Below are 22,274 nucleotides of genomic sequence, written 5' to 3'. Positions count from 1 at the left end.
TCTATCTATCTATCTATCTATCTATCTATCTATCTATCTATCTATCTATCTATCTATCTATCTATCTATCTATCTATCTATCTATCCCGCCCATCTGGCAACCCAGGCCACTCTAATTGGTTTACACAGTACAATAATAGAATACAATATAATACAATACAATAAAATGGAGCAATAAGACAAAATAATCAATGCAATTTAAACAAAATAGAAATAATTTAATGTCTTGTCTTCTTTAAAGTTCTTTGGTGGAAGACTGTAGATATAGCAAAATGTTTGACGGTATGTAAGCATCACTGACCCCTGCCCAGGATGGAGACAGTGGGGATACCATCCTCGGTCATGGTTTCCATAAAGTTCAGATTTCTGGAGCTGCTAGAATTTGATTTTATTAGGGTTGTGGAATGGGGTATAAGAAAGGGATAGGCATTGGTTGCATCCCATCCTTCCAGTTCATGGGGGTGGGGATGCTGAGTTTCCTTCCTAAGCTCTCTGCTTAGTTCAGTCTGAACCTGAGTTTCTGGCATTGGCTTCAGGCTGTCCGTGGTCTGTTAGTGATGTAGGGTCTTCAGTACATCCCCAAGCCAATCCATACCCTTCAAAGGGGGCTTATAATGCTGGCTGACCACCACTCTTCATGCCTCCCCAGCCACTCATGCTGCCACCTCTGGCACTTCCATCTCCAGTACCTCAGTTGGGTTGGGTTGGGTGTTGGTTGCCCCACTGATCATTAAGGTCTCTATGGGGTGTGTATTGGTAGTGGGGAAGGTGACCAGCTGAAAACTGGGGCTCCACCACTGCATTCCTTGGCACTGGGGCTTCAGCTTAGACACCTGCCTATGTGTTCTTAACCAACATGTAGCCCACCTCTCCTGCTGCAAAGAAGATGGGATTCTTTTCCTCATCTCCCTCTAATTCTGCTGAGGCTTATGACCCCCCACCCCTTCTCCTTCCTCCTCCTTTGTATCTGGCCCCAGCCAGATTGGCCCAGTCCACCCACATCCTGCCCAGGTTTGCCTTCTCAGCCTCTAGTTCCTGTCCCCCTGCCTGGGCCCTTGGCTTCCCTGCCTGCAGCGTCCTAGAGCCTGGGTGTGAGAACTTCTGCTGGACCCATTAAGGGGTGTGGGGGTGTTGAAGGCAGGCAACCTGTTTGGAAGGGTGAGAGTAACCTGCCTCACATCACAGTTAAAGTGTTTGAGTGGGGATTGGGAGACCTAGGATCTAGTTGCAATGAATCATGTAACTCTTTGAGTGTCGCGCTGGCCTGACTTGCCTCTCAGGGATGTTGTGTGGATAACATGAGAAGCATGTGTGCTATCTTGAATGAAAGGTGGTGAGATATACATGGGACAAATAAAAGCAACTAGTGTTATGTGTGATTTTAAAAAATGCTGCTTCCTCCCCTAGTACCAAACAACACTGGGAGCAAGGTGCAAGATGGGGCTCATATGACCGAAAAACCTCCATAAAACAAAACATTCCTGCACAAAGAAAACCCAGTCTCTGGGTGAAGAGTTCTAGCCTAGTCACGTATCTGCTCTGTTACCCTTTTCTCCACCATGTTGGTAGAGACGCTCGCGGTCTGAACTTGGCACCTGTTTCATGGTGTCCCCACGGCCACTTGGGCATGGGAAGTCCCGACCTGCCGTCCAAAGTGGCGATTTGCAGTCATAGATTGATCGCCACAGGACTAGACCTTGGAGCCATGGTGAGGCAGCATATGAACTTCAGTTTATCTTCTGACTGGAAGAGTGGTGATTTTACTTCTGGTTTGAGGAACCTCTGTGAAGTGCTTGTGCTTCGCCTGGCTCTCACCCATACTACGCCTCACCCTAGGGGGCCTGCTAACTGATTTAACCAACACATTAAAAAAAATCAATTTGAGTTCCAAATTCAAAGGCTTTTATGCCTGGTTGAGAAAAATGTTTGTTTGCAGCCCAGTCCTTGGTGTTTTTTTCACCCTCAAAGGATTATGACTCATGATGTTACTTTGGCCTTGTTTTTGACACCATAGCTAGATTTTATTAATCGATTTGAACAGGCAGTAAGAGACAACTTCAGACATAACTTGTGTACTGTGAAAGGTTAGTGTCTGAATACAAGAAATAATAGCTGAAGTAGCCTCACTAGAAACTAGACTCAAAACATAATTTAATGCTTACAGCCTGTTGGGAAGAGGAGGGGACTGAAACAGTAGGTCAACAGCTGGCTTGTTTCACGGACCTAACATTTTTTTCCCCCTCTGAAGATTGACGAACATTAGCTCGTGACTGGTCTTCCCTGCTTTGAACTTACTAACATCTGGTTTCCATTGCTTGACAGCTTTGTAATAGGACCCACAGATGCTTGTTGCACCACAAGCATTGCCCAGCAGGAGTGAGGCCATTTTGCTTGCTCCCCCTTGTTAGAGAGCATGTGGTCTGCCCTGTTGCATGGGCAGCTCTGCTGTGTTGTGCCTTGACACCTGTATAGCTCTACAGGCCGTACAAGACTCTCGAGAGCCTCAGAATGCCAGGAACAGAGGCTGCAGGTGCAAGATGGGGTTTTCCTATTTAAACATCTTTCACATGGTTGAATGAGCCTCCATTGTAGATTTCTGAGCACAGGAGAAAACACTTTTATCGCATCTGAATTTCAGCTCTAGGTGGGCATTTTTAATAGTTGTTTTTTCCGATTCCATGCATTTCATTTGTTTTCAGATGCCTTTTGGGGTGCTATGTTACTGTAACGAATGTAAACCTACAAATCAAGCAGGTATGAGGTTGTCTGATATTTGCCAGGAGCCAGAGGAAGCTATTGAAATCCATTCTGCAGGATAATTTAGTAGGAAGAAGCATGGAAGGTCTATTATATGAAAGGAGAAGTGCAGTTTCCCCTAGCTTTTAACTTTATTTAATGATAAGCCAACAATATGTTTTGATGGAATTTATATACCAACTCTTTTCCTGCAGAATTGTGTGCATAATCTCTTTATGTTATGCTCATTTTTTATTCTTCAGAACCGATCTTCCTTCTTTCCTTCCTTTTTCGGAAAGCAATTGAAGACAAGAAAAACAAATGTGATTGCCTTCCTTAAACTCAGAAGCAACTCTTACGTTAGAAGTAGACTCAGAAGTACTGGTTCCTACATACATTGATTTTGTCCCTAAAACAAACTTGTTCATGTCATATCCACTTAGGTCTCTCCATGTCATCAGTACCAAAAAAATGTCCAGATTCCATAAAACCTTGGTTAATTGGGCTCATTATGAAATACTGAGCACTTCTGTGCAAAAGTAATGAGGTTTCCACTATTTTTGTTGATATTAATGTTTTGTTTTGTTTTCTTGCTGTTGCAGAAAATAGGACTTTTCCTTCTTTCTGAGATTCTGGTTCCATGTTACAACATCTTTGATCTTCTTTTTTAGCACAGTGTTTGGACCAGGGTCCATATACTATGTCACCCAAACCTTTTGCAGATTTTGAAGTTTAATAAAAGTCTTCAAAGCATTACTCCAGGCTCGGTTCTTGCCTATCTTTAAATGAAATCACATGTGCTCATTTCATGAGTTATGGTGATCTTAATGGCATTTATTTGTGGCTTAAATCGCCCTTGACACCTGCTTTTAGGAAACCTATGTAGTTTCCTGGAGTCTTTTTTTCCCTTCCCTGAGTGACATTGGGACTGAGGGATAAAGTGTGCAGCCAAAGCATGAAACCAGATGCTTTCCTCAAACAGACACAGCACAGTAGAGATTCTTTCAGCTCCTTCCGAAGCTGTGTCATTTGTGATGTTGATAGACTTGTTTTGATGCATGGACATGGTTTGGGTCTCTCTCTCTCTCTCTCTCTCTCTCTCTCTCTCTCATGTGTGTGTGTGTGGTGTTCCTTTTATGAAGAGAAAAGAATGTGATTCTTGATATCTCAATTTTCTGAAACAACAGTATACATGTGCTTTAAAAGATCAAACTGAACTGAAACTAGTAAGAAATATGAAAGAGATTGTTGTCCACTGGAGTCCAAAGATGAAAGTGTTCCTAATTTCCTCTACATCTGTAAATCAAGCTTTATAAGTTATTTGAGCTATATTGACATTTGTGGCATGTGAGAAACCGCATGACTCCCCTCTACTGCCTTACCTTATTACCTTGCTCATAAGGAAAATTTCATGTTAAGTTTCCTGGCTTTGCATGCTGCAAGTCTGAACTCGTTAAGTGGACAGTTAACTTAACATTCATCTGGTGTTTTGAGTCTCCTCCTTTAGTTCTGGCTTACTTCCAGGGCACACTTCCTGTGCCTGGGAGCTATCCTCTGAATTCCCAAACACGTCTCCATTAATAAAACTGTAGGCTATGTCCAGAACCTATTTGCAACGGGTCCACTTGGCTACCTGCCTTTCTTTCCTCCTGTTGGCTCAGCACAAGATGGTCACCGTGCTGCGTTATGGTGCTTTACTTGAGGAGTACCGTAAGGTAACATGGTGGCCAGGAGAAGGAGGTTAGCATCCCCCAAGAGCAGCTGATGGGTGGTCAAAAGGGAAGAGAAATAAGCCTGTCTGAACTTTTCTTTCTAGGGCAGAAAATTAGGTCTCAGCTGCTAGAGTTGAGACCTAGGGTTCACATGAATCAAAGTGGTTTAATCCGAACTCTTTGGGTAGAGCAAGAATTCATCCCAGGTGAAACCATGTTCACCTTCTCACCATCTCCTAGATTCAAGAGAAGGTTTCTGAGAAATACGGTAACTCAGTGTAACTGTCTGGGGAAAGACAATGGAATAAGCAACTTCACAAAAATGCAGAGGCTTTCTTGTTCTGTAAAAGGGACCTTCATGACTGGGGTTTGGGTACATTCGCTGAAGTGTTCTGTCAATACAGGATACAGGATTGCTAACCTAATTGACTTCTTTTCTGAATCCAAGGATATGTTTCACTCTTTGATCTCTTCATCTCCTTTGAATTGCAGATGTGAACTCTACTGCAGAGACACTGAAGCCCACCTTGAAAAGTGAGGAGATCACCACCCAGTTTCCGACCGATGAAGAGGCGACAGAGTGTGGTGATGGCTGTGTGGAAAATGGAGGTATCTATTGGGCCAATAGGATCATGCCCGTGTTCCACAGCTAGTCCAGAGATCCCAAGATTGATATGGCCAAGAACTACAGCTACCTCTTTCAAAATTTTGGAACTATATTGCATCTATCCAAAATAGATCTTCAAGTAGATAACTATTTTATCAACCCCCTTTTCAGGCACTGAGAATTCCAAAGACAATTAAAAAAATAACCCAGGACTACTTGATATCTGTTTGTCCAACCCATTTTTACTTTACAGAGTCTGTCTCAAGTAACTTCTGGGAGAAGTCCTCCTTTTAGTCTTCTTCTTTTTTTTTAAATGAACTAGAAGCATCCCATAGTTTAGATAATTTCCATTGGCATGTACCATCCCAACTTTCTTCCTGACATGCTGATTTTCCATGTGAAGAGATTTGGAGTTGTTTATTTATTTTTCTATTTTAATGAGAGTGTTTCATCCTCTGAGATTCCACCTGCAGTCTCAATTGATACAGGCCACAAGCAGTTTTCCTTCCTTAGTGTTGAATCAAAGTGTGACTGCCCTTTGTCATAAATGAATTGTTATGGGATGCTTTGATTTCACAGAAGAGTCTATGGGTTGCATCATTACACAATACAAGGTAGCAGTTAACAATCGAAATTATTTTTAAAATATAGCTGTGATTTCCATTCTCTAAGATTTTTTTTCCAAATTTAGTTGTGAGTTAGGGTTGCATAGGAGCCAGTTTCTGGAGTCCTTCTGAGGATTGTCATCCTTGGGCGTTCCTCACATTTCCTGCACTTGTATGAAAGAGGATGCAGCTATGTATAGTTATACTCAAAGGTTACATTACAGTTTTAAATGAAACTCTATAGTTTCTAGAAAATCATAACAGAAAAATGCAAGGCTGGAACAGAGAATATTAAGAGGGCCCCTGGACCTTTACCCTTGTTATTCAGTGACTCTTAAGGATTAAACTATTTTCATTGAAGTCAGAGTCCTGAAATAATTCTAAACACCCAGATCAAATTCCTTGGAAAATATTAGGAATTAAGTGAGGGTGGAGAACCTGTAGCTCCCCCAGAAGGTGTTGGACTTCAGCTCTTTAGCTAACATAGCTAATGGCCAAGGATAGTAGGAATCCCACTCTGAGGATCCTTCTCTTCTCCCCCTATAATAGAGTAGTGATTCAATTTTTATTCACAAATCAGAAATGTTGAGTTCCTTGGAGTTTTTCCTCCACCATCGTTATTTTCAGGCACCATCGGGGAATTATGTAGTGTGGCCGGAGCACATGGCAATCAGGCCCTGGCATTTAACCGGGTGTTCTCTCCAGGAAGAGAAAGTGCTGGTTAGAGAGAATGGAAACATTTGGTGCTCTCATTTATATATTTGCTTAGCTAAAAGGTATGTGTACGTTGTGGAATGGGAACTTAAGACTGATTCCCCCAGAGCTGCTGAAACACGAGACGTTAAAACTATCGTGAGGTGGACAGAGAGAGAACATGTACGCACGTCTGCCAGAGACTTCGTACTTTCTTAACTATTTATGATTTGCCAACTATGTTAGCTATTAAGCAGCATTTCTCTGTGGACAGGCCCTCCTTTGATCCTGTTTTTATGTTGTCCTGTTCTTGTTGTAAGATTTCCAGATCCCTGTAGGATTCAACTGCAACTTTGATCTTCCTGGAGACCTTTGTGGTTGGAAGCATGATACGTCTACAGGATTTACATGGACTTTTCATCCTAGAAGCACTTGGACTAGCCATTTGGGACCAGGCGTTGGGGCCTTCCCAGGTAAGTAATCTCTGAAGAAATGTACGCATTATGTATGACGTAGGAACTGGGGAGAGGGGAGGAGGGACAGAATTAGTTTCCCCTGAGAAATGTAATGTGTGCCAGCATTTTGACGAGTATCCTGTCCTTTCAGAGATTTCGCTGTAATTATACACTTGCAGTTTATAAGGAAAAATACCACATTGCTTTCAGACAGAAAGAGATTGTAATTCAGATTTATATGTTGAGAAGGATAGAGGGCACAGACCTTCTAGGATATCACATTTGTGGATGCTGACTCATGGCGAAAAATTGCTGCAGATGGAATGCTTGCATCCCTAGGAGCAGATTAAGAAATCTGCTGGCTTTTCACATGCACGGTGAATTAAAAATAATATGCAGTCTTCCCCTCCAGTGAAAACTGAACGGTCCCTCAGAGTCCTGAAAAGAACACACCAACACCAACACCCGTTTTATTGGGTTGGTTCTGAGTTAGCTACGTACCAGAAATTCTCACTCTGGATTTCTCAGTAGTCAGATGAGTTTGGAGCCAGTTTGAATCCTGGCTCCTACTAGGTGACCGGAGCCTTTATGTTTTATGCATGCACAGTTGTTTTGTTTTCTGATTTTCTGTACAGCTTCTTGTATCCTTAAAGCCCTAGCTCAGGCTAGGTTTTCAGCTTCCTGCGATGTGTGGTTGCATATTATTCCCTGAGACCAGAACTCACAAAGGCCTGCATAAGACACCTCCCCTCATGTAACATACCATATTTGCTGGTGTATAAGGCGACTGGGCGTATAAGACGACCCCCCCAACATTTCCACTCAAAATGTAGAGTTTGTTATATACCTGCTGTATAAGACTACCCCCTCTTCCGCATGCGTGATTCTGGTTCCTTTTGCTGGGAGAGAGCGAGGGTTTCCTGGAAGAAGGACAGCATCAGCGCCGAACAGCAGACTGTCAGGAAGCAGCAGAGAGGCGGCAGCCATTTTGAGAGGCAGCAGCCATGTGATCATATCTCAGAATGGCTGCCTCCTCTCTGCTGTTCCCGACAGTTAGCTGTTCGGTGCTAGAGTCAGGCTGTTCCCAGGCTAGGAGCGGCGCTCTACTCCGTCTTACTACCAGGTAAGTGACTTCGCTGGGAGAGAGGGAGGGTTTGCTGGACATGCACCCGGCATACAAGACGACCCCCCCACTTGGAGGCATGTTTTTCAGGGCCAGAAAGTCATCTTGTATACCGCCAAATGCGGTAGTTGGATGTTTTGACATTTCCGTCATGACGCTGGATCAGGTGCCCTTGGACAAAAGGACCAGAGACTTTTTAGGATTAGGCCCTTGGGCAGTGTGGATGGCCAAGATTTCCCAGGCAGCTGATTATCTGTTCCTTGTCCACAAAGGCATAAGATCTCAGATCGATTGTCTTCCTTCTCCCCATATCTACTATGGAACCTGGAAAGGTTTGCTGGCATCAAAGAAACATTTGCCAGTACTTCAATATTTTCCACAAACATGCATTCAGATTTCACGCCGTAAATCCAAGGATCATCAGACGTGGGTCTGCTGTTTGAAGGGAATCTTAATTTTATCCCTGAGGGATACTTGAGCGAGACAGTGATCGCAATAACATCTGTATGTGACGAATGTGGCTATTCAGTAAGTCCAACTGATTCCCCTGCATTTCCCAGTAATATTAGTGCTGCTTTGGTGGTGTTTTGAAAACTGGCAATTTGTTTTCCTTGACAGCTGTTTCTTGTTGGTATGGCTGTTTGTTGTTGCTGATAACCGGATTGAAATATCCTGTTGATTTTTTGAAAGGTGGAGTTATGCACCCTCGCTAGTCAAAGCCAGATAAAGACAGAAAATAGAGGAAATATGGTGCTGTTGAGTACTTTTCATTTTAGCTGATTAAGAACGAGTCCTTATTGACAGTAATGGCTTTAAAACTTTCTGGTTTTTTTTTTTTTTTTGCCTTTTCTGTAACAAATGTTCTGCAAATAAATAAACTATCCTTTAAAAACATATTTTATATGAAGTACCTAAAATTACTGTGCATAGGCTGAAAATACTATTTGATTGGTTAGTGCTGGACAGATAGACAGTCAGCCCAGCCCAGAAAAGTTCCTCCCATCCACAGAAACTACAGACAGCATGCAAGGTGGCAAATATCAAGCAGGAGAGTCTTCTATAGGTGTGCACATCTCTGGTGCCCTAACATCCACACATGACTTTCCCTGCTAAGCCTGGATGTGGTCTCATAAACTTACAAAAGAGTCTGCTTTAGCAAATAGCATAGTCTTAGGCCTTTACTGAACATTTCTGGGTTGACATGAAGTCATTGTATATACGAGGGTGGGGTAAGGGGTGGAGAAACATTTTCATATTTCAAGTGTTTATCTCCAGCATTTAGAGTACTTTAGAAGATTAATATTGGAGGATGACTGTGGCCTCAGGCAACAGGAGAGAACACTTTACAGCCAGACCCAGCTTTCTCAACCCTCCCCCAACTCATTCACTGTAATAATGTTTAATTAATATAATAAGCCTCCTGCAAGTAGGCAAAAATTACTTATTTTTATAACTCAGACTCAATTTTTCATTCCATTTCCTCTCCCCTGACGATGCTTATAATTAATTGTTCTTTTTTTTCTTTAAGAGTTTATGACTGCATATGTTTAGTAAAGAAGCAATTTGCTTTAGATGGCTCAAGAGCACATTAATGTTCCGGCTACTCAGTCAAAGCATGTCCCATCTGCCTTTGAGCATCTGTGTGATAACTTCTAGTTTTTACAGGTTGTGACACTTGCGTCCATTTCGGTGGCCCATGCACAGCAGGCCTTTCTAGTGAATGGCTGCTCAAGGCAGACTCTGATTTGTCATTGAAAGAATGGAAATACGGTCTGCTCGTACACTGTCATGCGCTTGTGGTAGTAAAACTGCATAACCCGTCAAGGAGAGAAGGAAGGAAAGAAGTGGCTGAAGAGAAGATGGACGGGTAAACTAGCCGTGACTGTGAGAAAGGAGGACTCATTTTGCTTTCAGCTTGGTATTAAAACTAAATTTCTGGGCTGGACACTGTTCCAGTGTGTTCCATGTGGAACATTTGCATAACATTGTCAGGGGAAGAAACTTTTTCTTAAGAGCTACTAGAAAGCAGACAAAGAGCAAAGCAGGAGCCATATTCTTCAGAGACAGGGTACATTTTTGACAGCATATTACGCTAGCAAAGTAAGGTAAAGGTAAAGCTTCCCCTTGACAATTTATCCAGTCGTGTCTGACTCTAGGAGGCGGTGCTCATCTCCATTTCCAACCCATAGAACTAGCATTTGTCTGAAGACAATCTTCCGTGGTCGCGTGGCCAGTGCAACTAGACACAGAACGCCATTACCTTCCCACTGTGGTGGTACCTATTTGTCTACTCGCATTTTTCCATGCTTTCGAACTGCTAGGTTGGCAGGAACTGGGACAAGCGACGGGAGCTCACTCTGTCGTGTGGATTCGATCTTACGACTGCTGGTCCTCTGACCTTGCAGCACACAAAGGCTTCTGCGGTTTAACCCACAGCGCCACCACTTCCCTTAGTAAAATAAGTAGGTATGTGCAAAAGTCATGCCAAGACTGCATGCTTAATTTTAAATGTACTAAATTATGTATGTTAATAATCTGTCATAATAATCATGTGCTGTCGAGTCCATTGTGACTTATGGCCATTCTTTTTCAAAGTTTTCTAGGTAGCGAATACACAGAAGCCGTTCACCAGTCCCTTCTTCTGTGCAGCTTCCCCAAGGCCACACAGGCTGCCTCTTCTCCCTGGAGGCACATTGGGGGAAATCAAACACCCAGCTTCTGGCTCTGCAGCCACATATCTAAGCCACTGAGCTGTCCAGCCAGCTTGTATGTTAATAGTAATGAAGAAAATTCACTCTCCATGTGGTCATATAGGTCAGGATTAAAGTTTTTGCTCTGCAAACAGATCCGAGGTTTATTCTTCATAAGCCATAGCACAAGTGAAGCCTCACTGTTTCTTTGTCTTGCTGGTTATTTGTTTCTTTGCAAAGACGTTATGGACCTATGAGAGCTCTCCTTCACAAGGAGATAGGCTTGAGAGTGTCTGGTTTAAAGCAAAGAGGGAGATGGGCAATAAGTTGGAAACCACCATGAAAGCAGGCCTGGAGGAGAATATTCTGCATACATCATGCAGGCAAAATGGAGAGAGAGAAGTTGATTAAAGCTTCCAAAACTCTGTCCTCCATATCCCACTTCTTCTCATCTGGAAGAGAAGTCCCCACTATCTCTGATCAGTGATTACAGATAGCAAGGATACTTTTTCTTCTTTTTTCCTCTTTTTTCCTCTTTTCTTTTCTTTTCTTTTCTTTTCTTTTCTTTTCTTTGTGCTGATGCTGTCTTTCCTCCTCTTCCTCCTTCTTCCCCCTGCCGGGGAGGGGAGAAGGCCAAAGCTGTTTGCCTGAAAAAGCACCACATAGAAATGACTTTCATAAATGTCTTCTGCAAATGTTCTCTATAGTGACTTCCTTCAACCTAATCCTCTTCAGATGTGTTAGACTACAGTTCCTATCAGCTCCAGGCTAGGAACGATGGGATAACTGTTCCAGTATATGTGGGTGACACCAAACTGGGGAAGACTGTAGTGTCAAGATGACATTAAATATACTTTCCCTTTGGCACGTAATTGGTATTGAACCCCCATGTTCTTGCCTGTGGTCTAAAGCAGTGGTTCTCCAGATGGGGTCCCCAGATGTTCTTGGATTGCACTTCCAGGAAATCTTCACCACTTTCTGTGCTGACTAGGATTTCTGGGAGTTGCAGCCCAAAAACATCTGGGGACTCCAGTTTGAGAAGCACTGGTCTAAAGGAATCTGCATCAAGCTTATTCAGAGGTACAATCTGAGGGTGTGAATGAAAGTGCATTAGCTTCTATGTTGAACAATATTATTTTAACTGAACCACAATAAAATAGTGTTCATATATATTACATTTACACATAGGTACACATATGTAGGTATATATTCAACAAAATAGTATTGTTGAACATAGAAACTATTGCACTTTCATTCACAGCATTTTTCACCAGTCCATACAGTGTCTTCGTGAATCTTTCTCCTTCCTTGTTTCATCTGAGGACAGTCAGGCATTACTTATAGTTGTGGTTCCAAACAGTACGCCCGGGGATCGCTTGCCACACGGGAAGGCTTTTCCTGTGGTCTCTTTCTTGCTGTGTGTTAGGTAAAAAAAAGGGGAATCTACTCCCAGAATATAGAAAATACAACGTTCGTAATTCCAGTATAAAATGCTCAACGTGTTTTGGCCTTTCAGCCTCCTTCAAGGGCTATATAACATAAAAAGAATTATAATTACAACATTATAACTTATTGAGGACAACATCATATAAATAAACTCATATATTTATAATTCTACAGCTATTACATAATTATTTTAACTATTCTTATGTTAATTAATTGTATTCTTGTCTAAGAGTATTGCATCAGTACAGTATATTAGAATCAGGAAAGGTGAACATTAAAGATAGATAATATTTTTGACTACCAACTATAGGAAATATTCCTTTAATAGACCGTTCTTTTTGACAAAGGATAGTATGCACCAATATGCTGCTGGATGCCTTAATAAAAAGCAAAATGCTTCCTTTTTACATTGCAACTATTTACCTGTTTTATTGGTTTAAAAACAACGGTACTTGTAAAACCATTCCTCAAATACCTTACTTACCTTGAAAGCCCTATTAGGGTCACTATAAGTTTTTTTCTAACTTGATGGCACAGAACACACAAATGAGCCAAGGTGGTTATCACATGTGCCGCAATGTTATTTGAAATGCGCTTGATTGGCAACAGACTGCACGAGAAAGGACTTGGCCTGCCTCTGGCCTCTTGCTTTCCATTCCATGTGTGGGTGTACATCTAAACATTTCTGCTGCTCTCTTTTGACATTGAGGATGACTCCTTGAGACACACACCACTTTCATTCCATTTTCCCCCCGAGATAGACTTTCAGGCAGTTCCTTGTTTCCTTTTTTAGTCCTGTGTTCCTTGTATTTTCAGCTTCACAGATTATCTCCATGCCATCTCCCGGAAAGCTCCCATTACAAATTCAGGGATCTCTCTTGCTGAAAGTGGAGCCAGGCCATTCTCCCATTCCCAGTCTCTCTCTCTCTTTCTCTCTCTGTGTGATTCTCTCCCTCCTTCCCTTTCCCTCTCCAAACACACACAGACACCATCAAGATTCCAGCTGTAATCCAGGCAATGGAATATGTGTCATGCCACCAGGCGGGATTACAAACATTTTTTCCTTATGGATTTCCACATGCCTTTTGCAGGCAAAAGAGATTCTTGGCTGGGGTGAAATGGGTCTTTCAAGGGCTGCAGCTCTCTCTGTACTTACCCAGAAGTGTATCTTCTTGAATTCAATGGGTCTTGCTTCTGAAAAGACATGCCTATCATTGCATATTTGGTCTCTCTGAGTTCAAATTTCGTCCCAGTTGAGCCAGGCAGAATAATTTTTCCACAGCTTCTACCAGTCACACAGTACTATATCAGGGAATTAATTCTTTCTCTCTGTCTCTCTGTCTCACACAGACAGGCAAACACACACACACACACACACACACACAGAGAGAGAGAGAGAGAGAGAGAGAGAGAGAGAGAGACACTTTCACCACCACTGTTGCATATAAGTCTGTACCCATGTGGAACAGCAATACCTCCATGCAGAAGACCCTGGGAGAAGGCCATGACAGACAATCCTGTCTGAAACCTGGGAGAGCCACTGCCATTCTAAGCAGACAACGCTCAGAGCCTGGCAGTTCTGTGTCACAGGGTATTACCTGTAACATATTGTTTTTGGAAAATGAGGGCATAAGAATGTTAATTATTTAAAAAGAGAACAGCTGGCAATGTCATTTTCTGTGTGTAATGAGTAATGTGTGCTTGGTACTTCCTTGGGGGATTTGGAGGGGGCATTTTTCAAATTTAAATGTATTTAGAAAAGTAACTTAAAATACTATGTTATTAGTATGTCACTACTCAGATCATATGTAATGTTAATGAGTTACTTAACAATAATATTAAGAATAATAATCATAAAAACAGCAGGATGCCATCAGTCAGTGACTCCCAGCCTGGGGGTCCCCAGATGTTCTTGGACTAAAACTCCCAGAAGCCTTCACCACTAGCTGTGTTGGCCAGGATTTCTGTGAATGGTAGTCCAGGAAGATCTGGGGACCCAAGGGTGGGAACCACTGCAGCAGGTGATGAATTACTCTTAAGCAATAATATCCTGAGCTCTGAATAGTCAGCTAAATGTGTGAAGAATTGTTTCCAGTCTGTTGTTGTTGTTGTTTAGTTGTTTAGTCGTGTCCGACTCTTCGTGACCCCATGGACCAGAGCACACCAGGCCCTCCTGTCTTCCACTCCCTCCCGGAGTTGGGTCAAATCCATGTTGGTCGCTTCGATGACACTGTCCAACCATCTCATCCTCTGTCATCCCCTTCTCTTGCCCTCACACCTTCCCAACATCAGAGTCTTTTCCAGGGAGTCTTCTCTTCTCATGAGAAGAGAAGTCTGTGGTCCCCATCCAATGTGCCAGGGATCCCAGGGGACCATATAGGTCCCTGCTGAGAATAGCTGAGTGAGATGAACCAAAGATCTGACTCAAAGGAAGGCCACAGTTTAATAATGGAGCATGTATATTGCATGCAGAAGGTTGCTCACCTCTCTGCCTAGGGCTAGGGAAAAGTAAGTAGCCCTAGGGAGCTGCCCTTAGTCAATGTAGACAATGCGGACCTAGATGAACTCAAGTGGCCAAAATTCCATTAGTTATGCAAATGGCAAAATGTCCGAAGGCAAATTGCTCCACTAAGAAATCCCTGTAGACATTATCAGTAGTACACTGAACCATACAGTATACAACTGATAATGTCTAGGGTGATTTCTTAACTTGGGGCAATTCGCTTCCAAGTGATATGCTATTTGTGCGAGGCCAGTCTAAGTGTTTAAGAAGATCTGGGCCAATGTCTGCCTTGACTTCTTAATTTGAGGCAATTTGTCTCTAAAAGTTGCACTATTTGGGTTAACACCAGTGTAAAATCACAATTTAATGTTGGCCAGTATAAGGCAGAAACCCTATAATAATAAAATAAATCATCACTTTCACGGCTGGGATCTAATGGTTGTTGTGAGTTTTTCGGATTCTTATGATTATTGTCGGACCTTCAGAAGGTTGAAAAAACTTTGTATGTATTAGTCTAATAATCTTTTAGAACCGATTGGAAGCAATGTGTAGTGGGAAGAGATTAGTATAAGGAGCCACTTGTCTTCTCCCACATAGTGTTTTTTGTGGCTGTGTCAAGGTTTTAGCCAGTGACTTTCTGACTCCAGAGCTTTGCCACTATTCTAGGCCATGTCAAATGTCAGAATCTTAAGATCCAGTTCTTCCACTGTTTGTAGTAATGAGGGGTTCTCCGGTTGGTGACAGCTTTAGCAAAAGGGACCCAAGGGGCTGGTTCCCAAGCTAGGTGAGGAGCCATTCCAACATGATGTTGTCCAGTTGGTTCTGCTGGCACTCTGTCCTGCCTTCTGAGTTCATGCAGGTAACCACCCCCAAAATATCATTATAGCTCAGTCTGCATCACATGTCAGTTTTCCTCACTTATTGTTTTGGGGAGCATGGACAACAGTTCCTCTGGGCCCTGGGAAAGCAGATAAGGTTAAGAAGCAGCCCTTCATGTCCAATCAGCCATCAGGCTTGAATAAGAAATACCATTCAGCACCCATTCAGTGGATTCAAAACTTAGCCTGGCACAGATGACAGTGAAAATATTCTGTAGTATGTATATGTGGTCTGGAGAAGGAGGGAAGGATGGGTCCAATGATGCCAGCACTTGAATTGTACATACATGTGTGCATTGTCTAGAGACAGGCAAATACGTATATCAGTGGTGGAAAATCTTAGCTGAAGACCATTTTTCAGAGTTTCAGGAAGCCTGAGAGGTGGGATCCCAAAGGAGAGAGAACTAAAGGGATGAGGTGTGGCCAAAGAAAGTAACTTGCGTATTTAATCTTTGAATTATTTTTTTAAAAGGTAATGTAGCAGTTCTAGGGTACAGCGGGATTTTATTAAAGGAAAACTGGGTTAACTAAACAAACCAACAAATCAACCTGGATTTTAGAAATTCTGATAGCCCATTGTGGACTCCAGCAATCAAGATTTTTTTTTTTAATTGTACAAAAATATTTAGTAGGATTTGAGAGGTCCAGCAGTACTGGGATACACACACCCCGTATAGGGCACTAGAGGCCTTTAAAAACATTTTTAATGCCTCTTGCCCTCTCAGTTATTATGAAAAGAATGTATCATTCTGGTTTTAAACTCAATATGATTTCATTTTAATTTCCATGATTTTTGCTACTTTTGTTACTATCTGCGATTTTATCATGGGTCAACTACCTAGAGTGGTGCGATGCATTAATGGTTTGGTATAAAGTAATGAAATAAATAAATAAATAATGAAATAAAATTTTTTCCACAAATAATTTTTTGAATATTGGACAGGAGCTGGGGATGATGCACAAATGTCGGTGTTGGGGGGGAGTTGAATGTGATCCATGGGTCTTGTGTTGTTCATTGCTTTTGTATACAAAAATTGTTTAACCTACATAAAGGTCTCTTCCCTTCAGTGTGAATATTACACAGCAAAGCTGTTCACCTGATTGATCACTGAAGGGATTCAGAAGGTTACAATAACAGGACTCCAGCTAAACATAGCTGGGAATTGCAGTTGCTGTGCCGTTCAGAAAAAAATCAAGCATAATTAAAAGAGATTGAAGCGATGGGCCAGATCATCTTACTGACTCCTCCAAATTAGATTAAGAGCTTGACTTTGTGCAGGCTTGCAGTATGGTAAGTCTTCATTGATTTGGCTGATAGATGGATTTTTATTTAGAAAATAAGATGGTTATGACTGGGCAAGTAAATTAACAGGTAATAACATTTAGAAGACTTCTCCGATGAGACAAGATGCCTCCCTGGTACAAATATTACATTTATTTTGGATTGATTCAAGTTTAAAAAGAACGGCACGGAGACAAAGAGTATGATTTACAAGCAGAGGCTAAGCTTTGCTCAGCTGTGTATTTATTGCACCAGATCTTTACAAACAGTCAAGCACTTCATCCCCACCAAAGTTCTAGAGAAATGGTTGGGCTTGAGGCTCAGTGTGTCTTCCTCAAACAGCACTGAAAAAGTCCCTTGCATTTTTATGTTCTGCATAAACGTAAAATCTGCAAAAAAATGTCTCTCATCCAGCATTAAGCATCTCCATACATGTATGCAAATTAATCAATAACGGGTCAGAAATATGATTAGGATTGTATGGGTGTGTATGGAATCAACAGACTTCTCTTAGGTTGTGCACAAAGCCCTTGGTCTGACTAGAAAAAAAGACCCTCATGTCCAAAGTAGACATATACCCTCTTTGAGAAGCAAAAGTTCTAAAGGGAGACCAGGTTTTATGTCATGGGAGTTAGTTCTGAATGGGATGAAATAGCCATGAAAAATTCAGGACAGGTCTCTGTAGGCAACAATTGAAGATAAAGACATGTGAAGTAGGACTCATTCCTCCCCTTCAGGAAAACGTAGATTCTGTCGGAATGTGAGCCTATTTTTGTACAACAACCCAAACAAGCCCTGTTTTGAAAGAATATTGACCTGTAGAATCAAAGAAAGATTAGTTTAAAAATGTATTTCTTGGATCATCGGCAACATGACCAGTGTCCAGTGAAGAGGAAACCCCAAAGGGCTGTTGCTGAGATTGGTAATTGATTTTGTTGCATCTTACATGATGTGTTCTGCCGGAAACAATCTCGTTGGAGCGGTTTGTACCATCCTCCTTGGGAATCGTTTCTTTCCCTGGAGAGAAGCCAGGTTTAGACAGTATGTCTTCAAGACATAAGCCACCACACCAGCTCATGATCTGTGGGATTCCCAGCGCCCAATGTGTTTAAATTATATTCTCCGGGACGCCTTCACTGCTGGGAAAGAGAAAGAGAGACTCACAGTAACGGAAAGCCTCTTTCACATTAGCCAGGTGATTTGTTTGGATTTCCAGATGGCTTGTTGGGAAGATAAGCCCTTGATTTACCAAGGTGCTTGCATTTGCGCTGTGGCTTGCTGAGCAACACTTAGTAGCACATTCCCCGCTGTTCTTGCTCTGTTGAATCCAGATGCTCTCATAAATCTCCATACGAAGCAGTAGCTGGAGGAGAAGCAGTAGCAACGGCAGCAGGGGAAACAGAAATGCAGGAATAGGTGTGCCCTCAGCCCTTGGGGTCACCCTTTTGAATATCAGATGCCAGTTCAGGGGCAGCTCTCTCTGCTCTCTCTTTACAGAGGGTACACTGTTTGTTAAAATCAAGAAGCCAGTGAAGGGGGCCCCACGCAGTATCCTCTCCGGAAGGTAATGATCAGATCTCCCTGCGAATACCATTTTCTTCAAATGGTTCGATGTCAGGGAGATTTTTATTTCTCACCCTCATACTTAAGGCACCTCCCTTCCTTTGGTGCTCATTGTTATCCTTTCATTAACAATATTTTTAAAGAAGAAAAGGAAGCAAAGGGAATGGCTTGGCTGAGGCATGTTGTTTGGGCAATCAACACTGCAGCAAACCTTGTTTGTTTCGCCACAAGGCTTTCGTTCTATTCCTCCAGCCGTTAAGAGTGACCCACCAACTCAGTCTTAAAATGAGAGGGGAACACACAATTCCTGCTGCCTCTGCTGAACTCATTTCTCCAATATTTGTTACAAAGCCTGCGTGCACATGGAAGTAGATACATTGTAGACTTCTTGAACTGTCCCCCAAAAATAGATGTGTGTGCTTTTGGGATCCCCCCCCAAAAAATCAAAAGTGATTAGTTATTGAAAAGAGGGAGGGGGCAATAACCATTCTCCCTTAATGGAAATGTGAGGTCTTCTTTCTACCAGCTTCCATCACTGACAAGACTTATCTTGACCATAGTTCATGTTCCAGAGTTGAAAAGTAAGGGTTTTTGGACTGTAGCTTCCAGAACTCTGCTGACCAGGCTGGTTGGAGGATTCAGGGAACTGTAGTCCTAAAAAGAAACTTTTCCGAGCCTTCTTTGGCTTCCCTATTCTCTCTGTAACGTCCCTCTTCCTAGTTTCAAATATGCGACTTCTTTCATCTGTTATGGGGACAGACCTCTCTGTCACGTGTTCAGGGGGCCTCTACTGTCGCGTGGTCAAGAGAATTTCAGTCAGGTTCAACCTCACAGTTGCTGCAGCCCTTCAAAGGCAACCTAGGCATGTTTTAATAAACAAAAGGATCAGATATTGGAGGCAAGTTTAATCTGTCAAAATTCTCCCTTCTCTGCATCGCACTAGAATAGGCCCACTGAATCAATGGGGATTGGGTAAGTCAGCTCCTCCGTAGGTTCCACTGATTCATATGGGCTTACTCTCATTCCAACTTGTTGGGTCAAAGTAAGTCATAGTTAGAGTAGGTCCATTTAAAGCACTGGAACTTACGGAGGAGTTGACTCACCAAATCCCCATTGATTCAGTGACCCCAACTGTAGTGTGATTTACTACATTAAGCAATGGGATGTGCTAAACATGGCCCCACTCATACTTTGGAAAATAAGAGCCTCATGGCACAATGGTTAAACTGCGACACTGCCACCAATACTGTGCTCATGACCTGGGTTCTATCCCAGATACCTGGCTCGAGGTCCACTCAGCCTTTCATACTTCTGAGGTTGGTAAAATGAGTACTCAGCTCACGGGGGGTGGGGGGATTGTGTAGCCTTCATAATAAACCTGTCAACCACCCAGAGAGTGCTTTAAGTGCTAAGGGGCGGTTATATAAGCAGCACACTTTGCTTTGGAAAATGAGAGAGAAGTCAGACTTGCTTGTTATTCCTGAATGTCATTAAACATAGGTTTGCATGTACTTCTGGGGGGGGGAGTCCTTTTCCTAGAAGCTATCTATCATTTTTATATGGATTTTGAAAAAGCTTTTGATTGAGCCCCTCCCCAAAGTGTCAACAAAGACACCTAAGTAAAATAGAGTCATCATAGAATAAGAGAAGCCTTCTTTTGGATCAGCGAGAGGTAAATGAATAGTGAGCAGGAATAAATGGACAGCTTTCACAATGGAGGTATGCAAACTCTGAGATCTCCCAAAGGTCTGTATTGGAACAAGTGATCATTAACTTGTTCTTAAAGAGGTTTTAAGAGCTAGGCAGTGAGTGGCCAAATTTGCTGAAGATACCAAGTTATGTAGAATGATAAATACAGCTGCAGAATAATATTTCCAAATTTGGGGAATGGTTTGGTGTATGCCAGCATAAAATAATGTACCCTGAGTTTTTTTTTAAGTCATTTTAAAAACTCAATTCTTCCATATGTTTTGATGGAATCTGAGCTGGCAGTGGCTTGACATGTGGTTGCAGTGAATAGACCAGTGAGAGTAAGTCAGGTGTTGCTGTATTGTGGTTTATAGTTTTAATTTTGTACACTGCTTTGTGATTATGCTTCCTAGAAGATCTTGATGCTCCGTACAAAGTGGCCTATACTAATGACATCCACCACCACCACCAAGCCTTCCTTGATACTGGAAAAGCATCCTATGAGGGAACCATCATTATAATCTTACAATTGCAGGGCTGGAATGGAAACTTATGGATCACGGAGTCCAGGCCCTGTCAATGAGGGACTGAGCTCCCAACCTCTGGCTCCACAGCCAGATACCCAAACCACTGAGCTATTGTAGCTCATGTGCTCATGGCTGGATAGCACAAGAAAACGACACAAAGCACTGGTGCTTCTGTGGCTGTTCTCCTCCTTTCATTTCCCCTTTCATGACAGAGTCAATCTGTGTTCATAGATACAAATACTACAGTAACAAACATCAGGTAATGAATGTGTACCTGTGTCTCAGAATTGGTGGAATGACCCTGATCTCTTCTTCACAGCTGGTCATGAGGAGATTCTTTTCTTCCAAAGGTCAAGGGAAATTGTTTAATGGTAGATTTTATCCAAAGGGTTCACCAGATGGAATGTTAATTTAAAGCAAATACATATGTGCACTATGTGATGTCATTTGCGATAATACTTGGGAATCAAAGACATTTTGCTAAGCACTTTCCAGGATGCTGGTTTCTGCAGCAGAAAGTTCAGTCTTGCTTGACTAATCCTCTTTGAACCAAAGATAGTATCTCTTTTTTAAAGCCTCAGAACAAGAACTATAGAGAGATGGGGAACAAACATGTGAGTAGATAGATGATAGTATCAGTAAATGTGTAGCCTTTCGAAATCGGTATCTGCGTGGACTTGCTAGACAAAAGGGTGTTGTGCTCAAGATAACTGTATGATTGTGGTGTGGTCTCTTTTTTTAAAGCATTGTAAGCAGCCACTTGATTAGAAGAATTATGGTTTATTGATTTTGCCCCTTGGGCCATTTTTGTACAGAGAGCACAGATTTGTTATTTTTCCTTCCTCAGCTCATGCTTAGTGCTTACATTTTCTGATCCAGACGAGTCCAAGCCGCCTTCCCATGACAATTTTATTTATTTTTGGTGCCGAATGTTTGATTTTGTATACTGATTTTGAAATGTGAATAGGAAGGCAGGCAGGCTTCCTCCATCACCAAGGCCTGATCCTCACAAAGCCTTACATGAATGGGACTCCTTCTATCCACATTTCATTCCAGGGTGTTTTCAGAAGGGTGGAGCAGACCATTTTTTCCCAGTCCCCCCCCTTCCTAAGCAGCCCCTCTTCACCTCTCTGGAGGAACCCTCAACTCGGGGTGCAGGAGGTTGTAGGGTGGGGTGGGGATTGGGAAGCGTAGCCTTATACCTGCTAAGCAAAGCCCCATGTAGCCGTGGGATGCTTCTGCCCCAGGGAGGAAAGCCTGAATCCAACCCATAGCTTCTCATGAGAAAACTTGTTTTCTGAGGAATGTAAAACAACAGTTCCATAGTTACACGGCTCCCTGGATCTCATGTTCTCCCCCAGTGGTCTTATTGGTAGGGAAGTCAGAGGAAGCGGTGAAGTGTCTGGACAAATTTCACTTGATTCCCATGGCGCAGCTCTTCTAAATTCGGTGACACTTTGATTACATGTTTTTAATGAAGAGGGCTACATTATGATACTAGTTGTGTGGATGTAGAATTTTTGATGCCAGAGTGACACTCAAGTGCCTGACACCTATTAATTTCAATGGAAGATAAGTGCCTAAGAGCAATTTTGCCTTTGAAAGATCTACTTCTTGGAACTGAGTTGTCATCAGTTTAGATGTCAGTCATTTTTGAAGGCTGGGAATTATGAAAAGTAGCTTGAGTCAAAGGCCACTGTGGGCTATCTAATTTATTGAAGTAGATCTAGCTACATAGTACCTGAGGTTCAGCCCCAGCTAAAGT

General features: G+C 42.3%; 1 protein-coding gene and 1 long non-coding RNA gene across 3 annotated transcripts in view; one reads left to right on the top strand and one right to left on the bottom strand.

The window, feature by feature from the left end:
* Positions 1–22,274, top strand: part of NRP2 (neuropilin 2) — a 249,724-nt gene that overhangs the window by 143,495 nt on the left and 83,955 nt on the right. For both annotated transcript variants that reach the window (XM_020780758.3, XM_020780759.3), the window contains exons 11-12: positions 4,941–5,057; positions 6,674–6,826. In XM_020780758.3, the coding sequence (XP_020636417.3) occupies positions 4,941–5,057; positions 6,674–6,826 (270 nt within the window). The remainder of the gene's footprint in view (positions 1–4,940; positions 5,058–6,673; positions 6,827–22,274) is intronic.
* Positions 11,184–12,636, bottom strand: LOC144584142 (uncharacterized). The gene is made up of 2 exons (XR_013538218.1): positions 12,552–12,636; positions 11,184–11,268 (listed from the first exon to the last, which is right to left on the bottom strand). It is a non-coding gene; the product is annotated as an uncharacterized LOC144584142 (long non-coding RNA).

Source organism: Pogona vitticeps, chromosome 1 (assembly GCF_051106095.1).
Source record: "Pogona vitticeps strain Pit_001003342236 chromosome 1, PviZW2.1, whole genome shotgun sequence".
Taxonomy (NCBI): Eukaryota; Metazoa; Chordata; class Lepidosauria; order Squamata; family Agamidae; genus Pogona; species Pogona vitticeps.
This window is presented reverse-complemented; position numbering and strand designations above follow the sequence as displayed.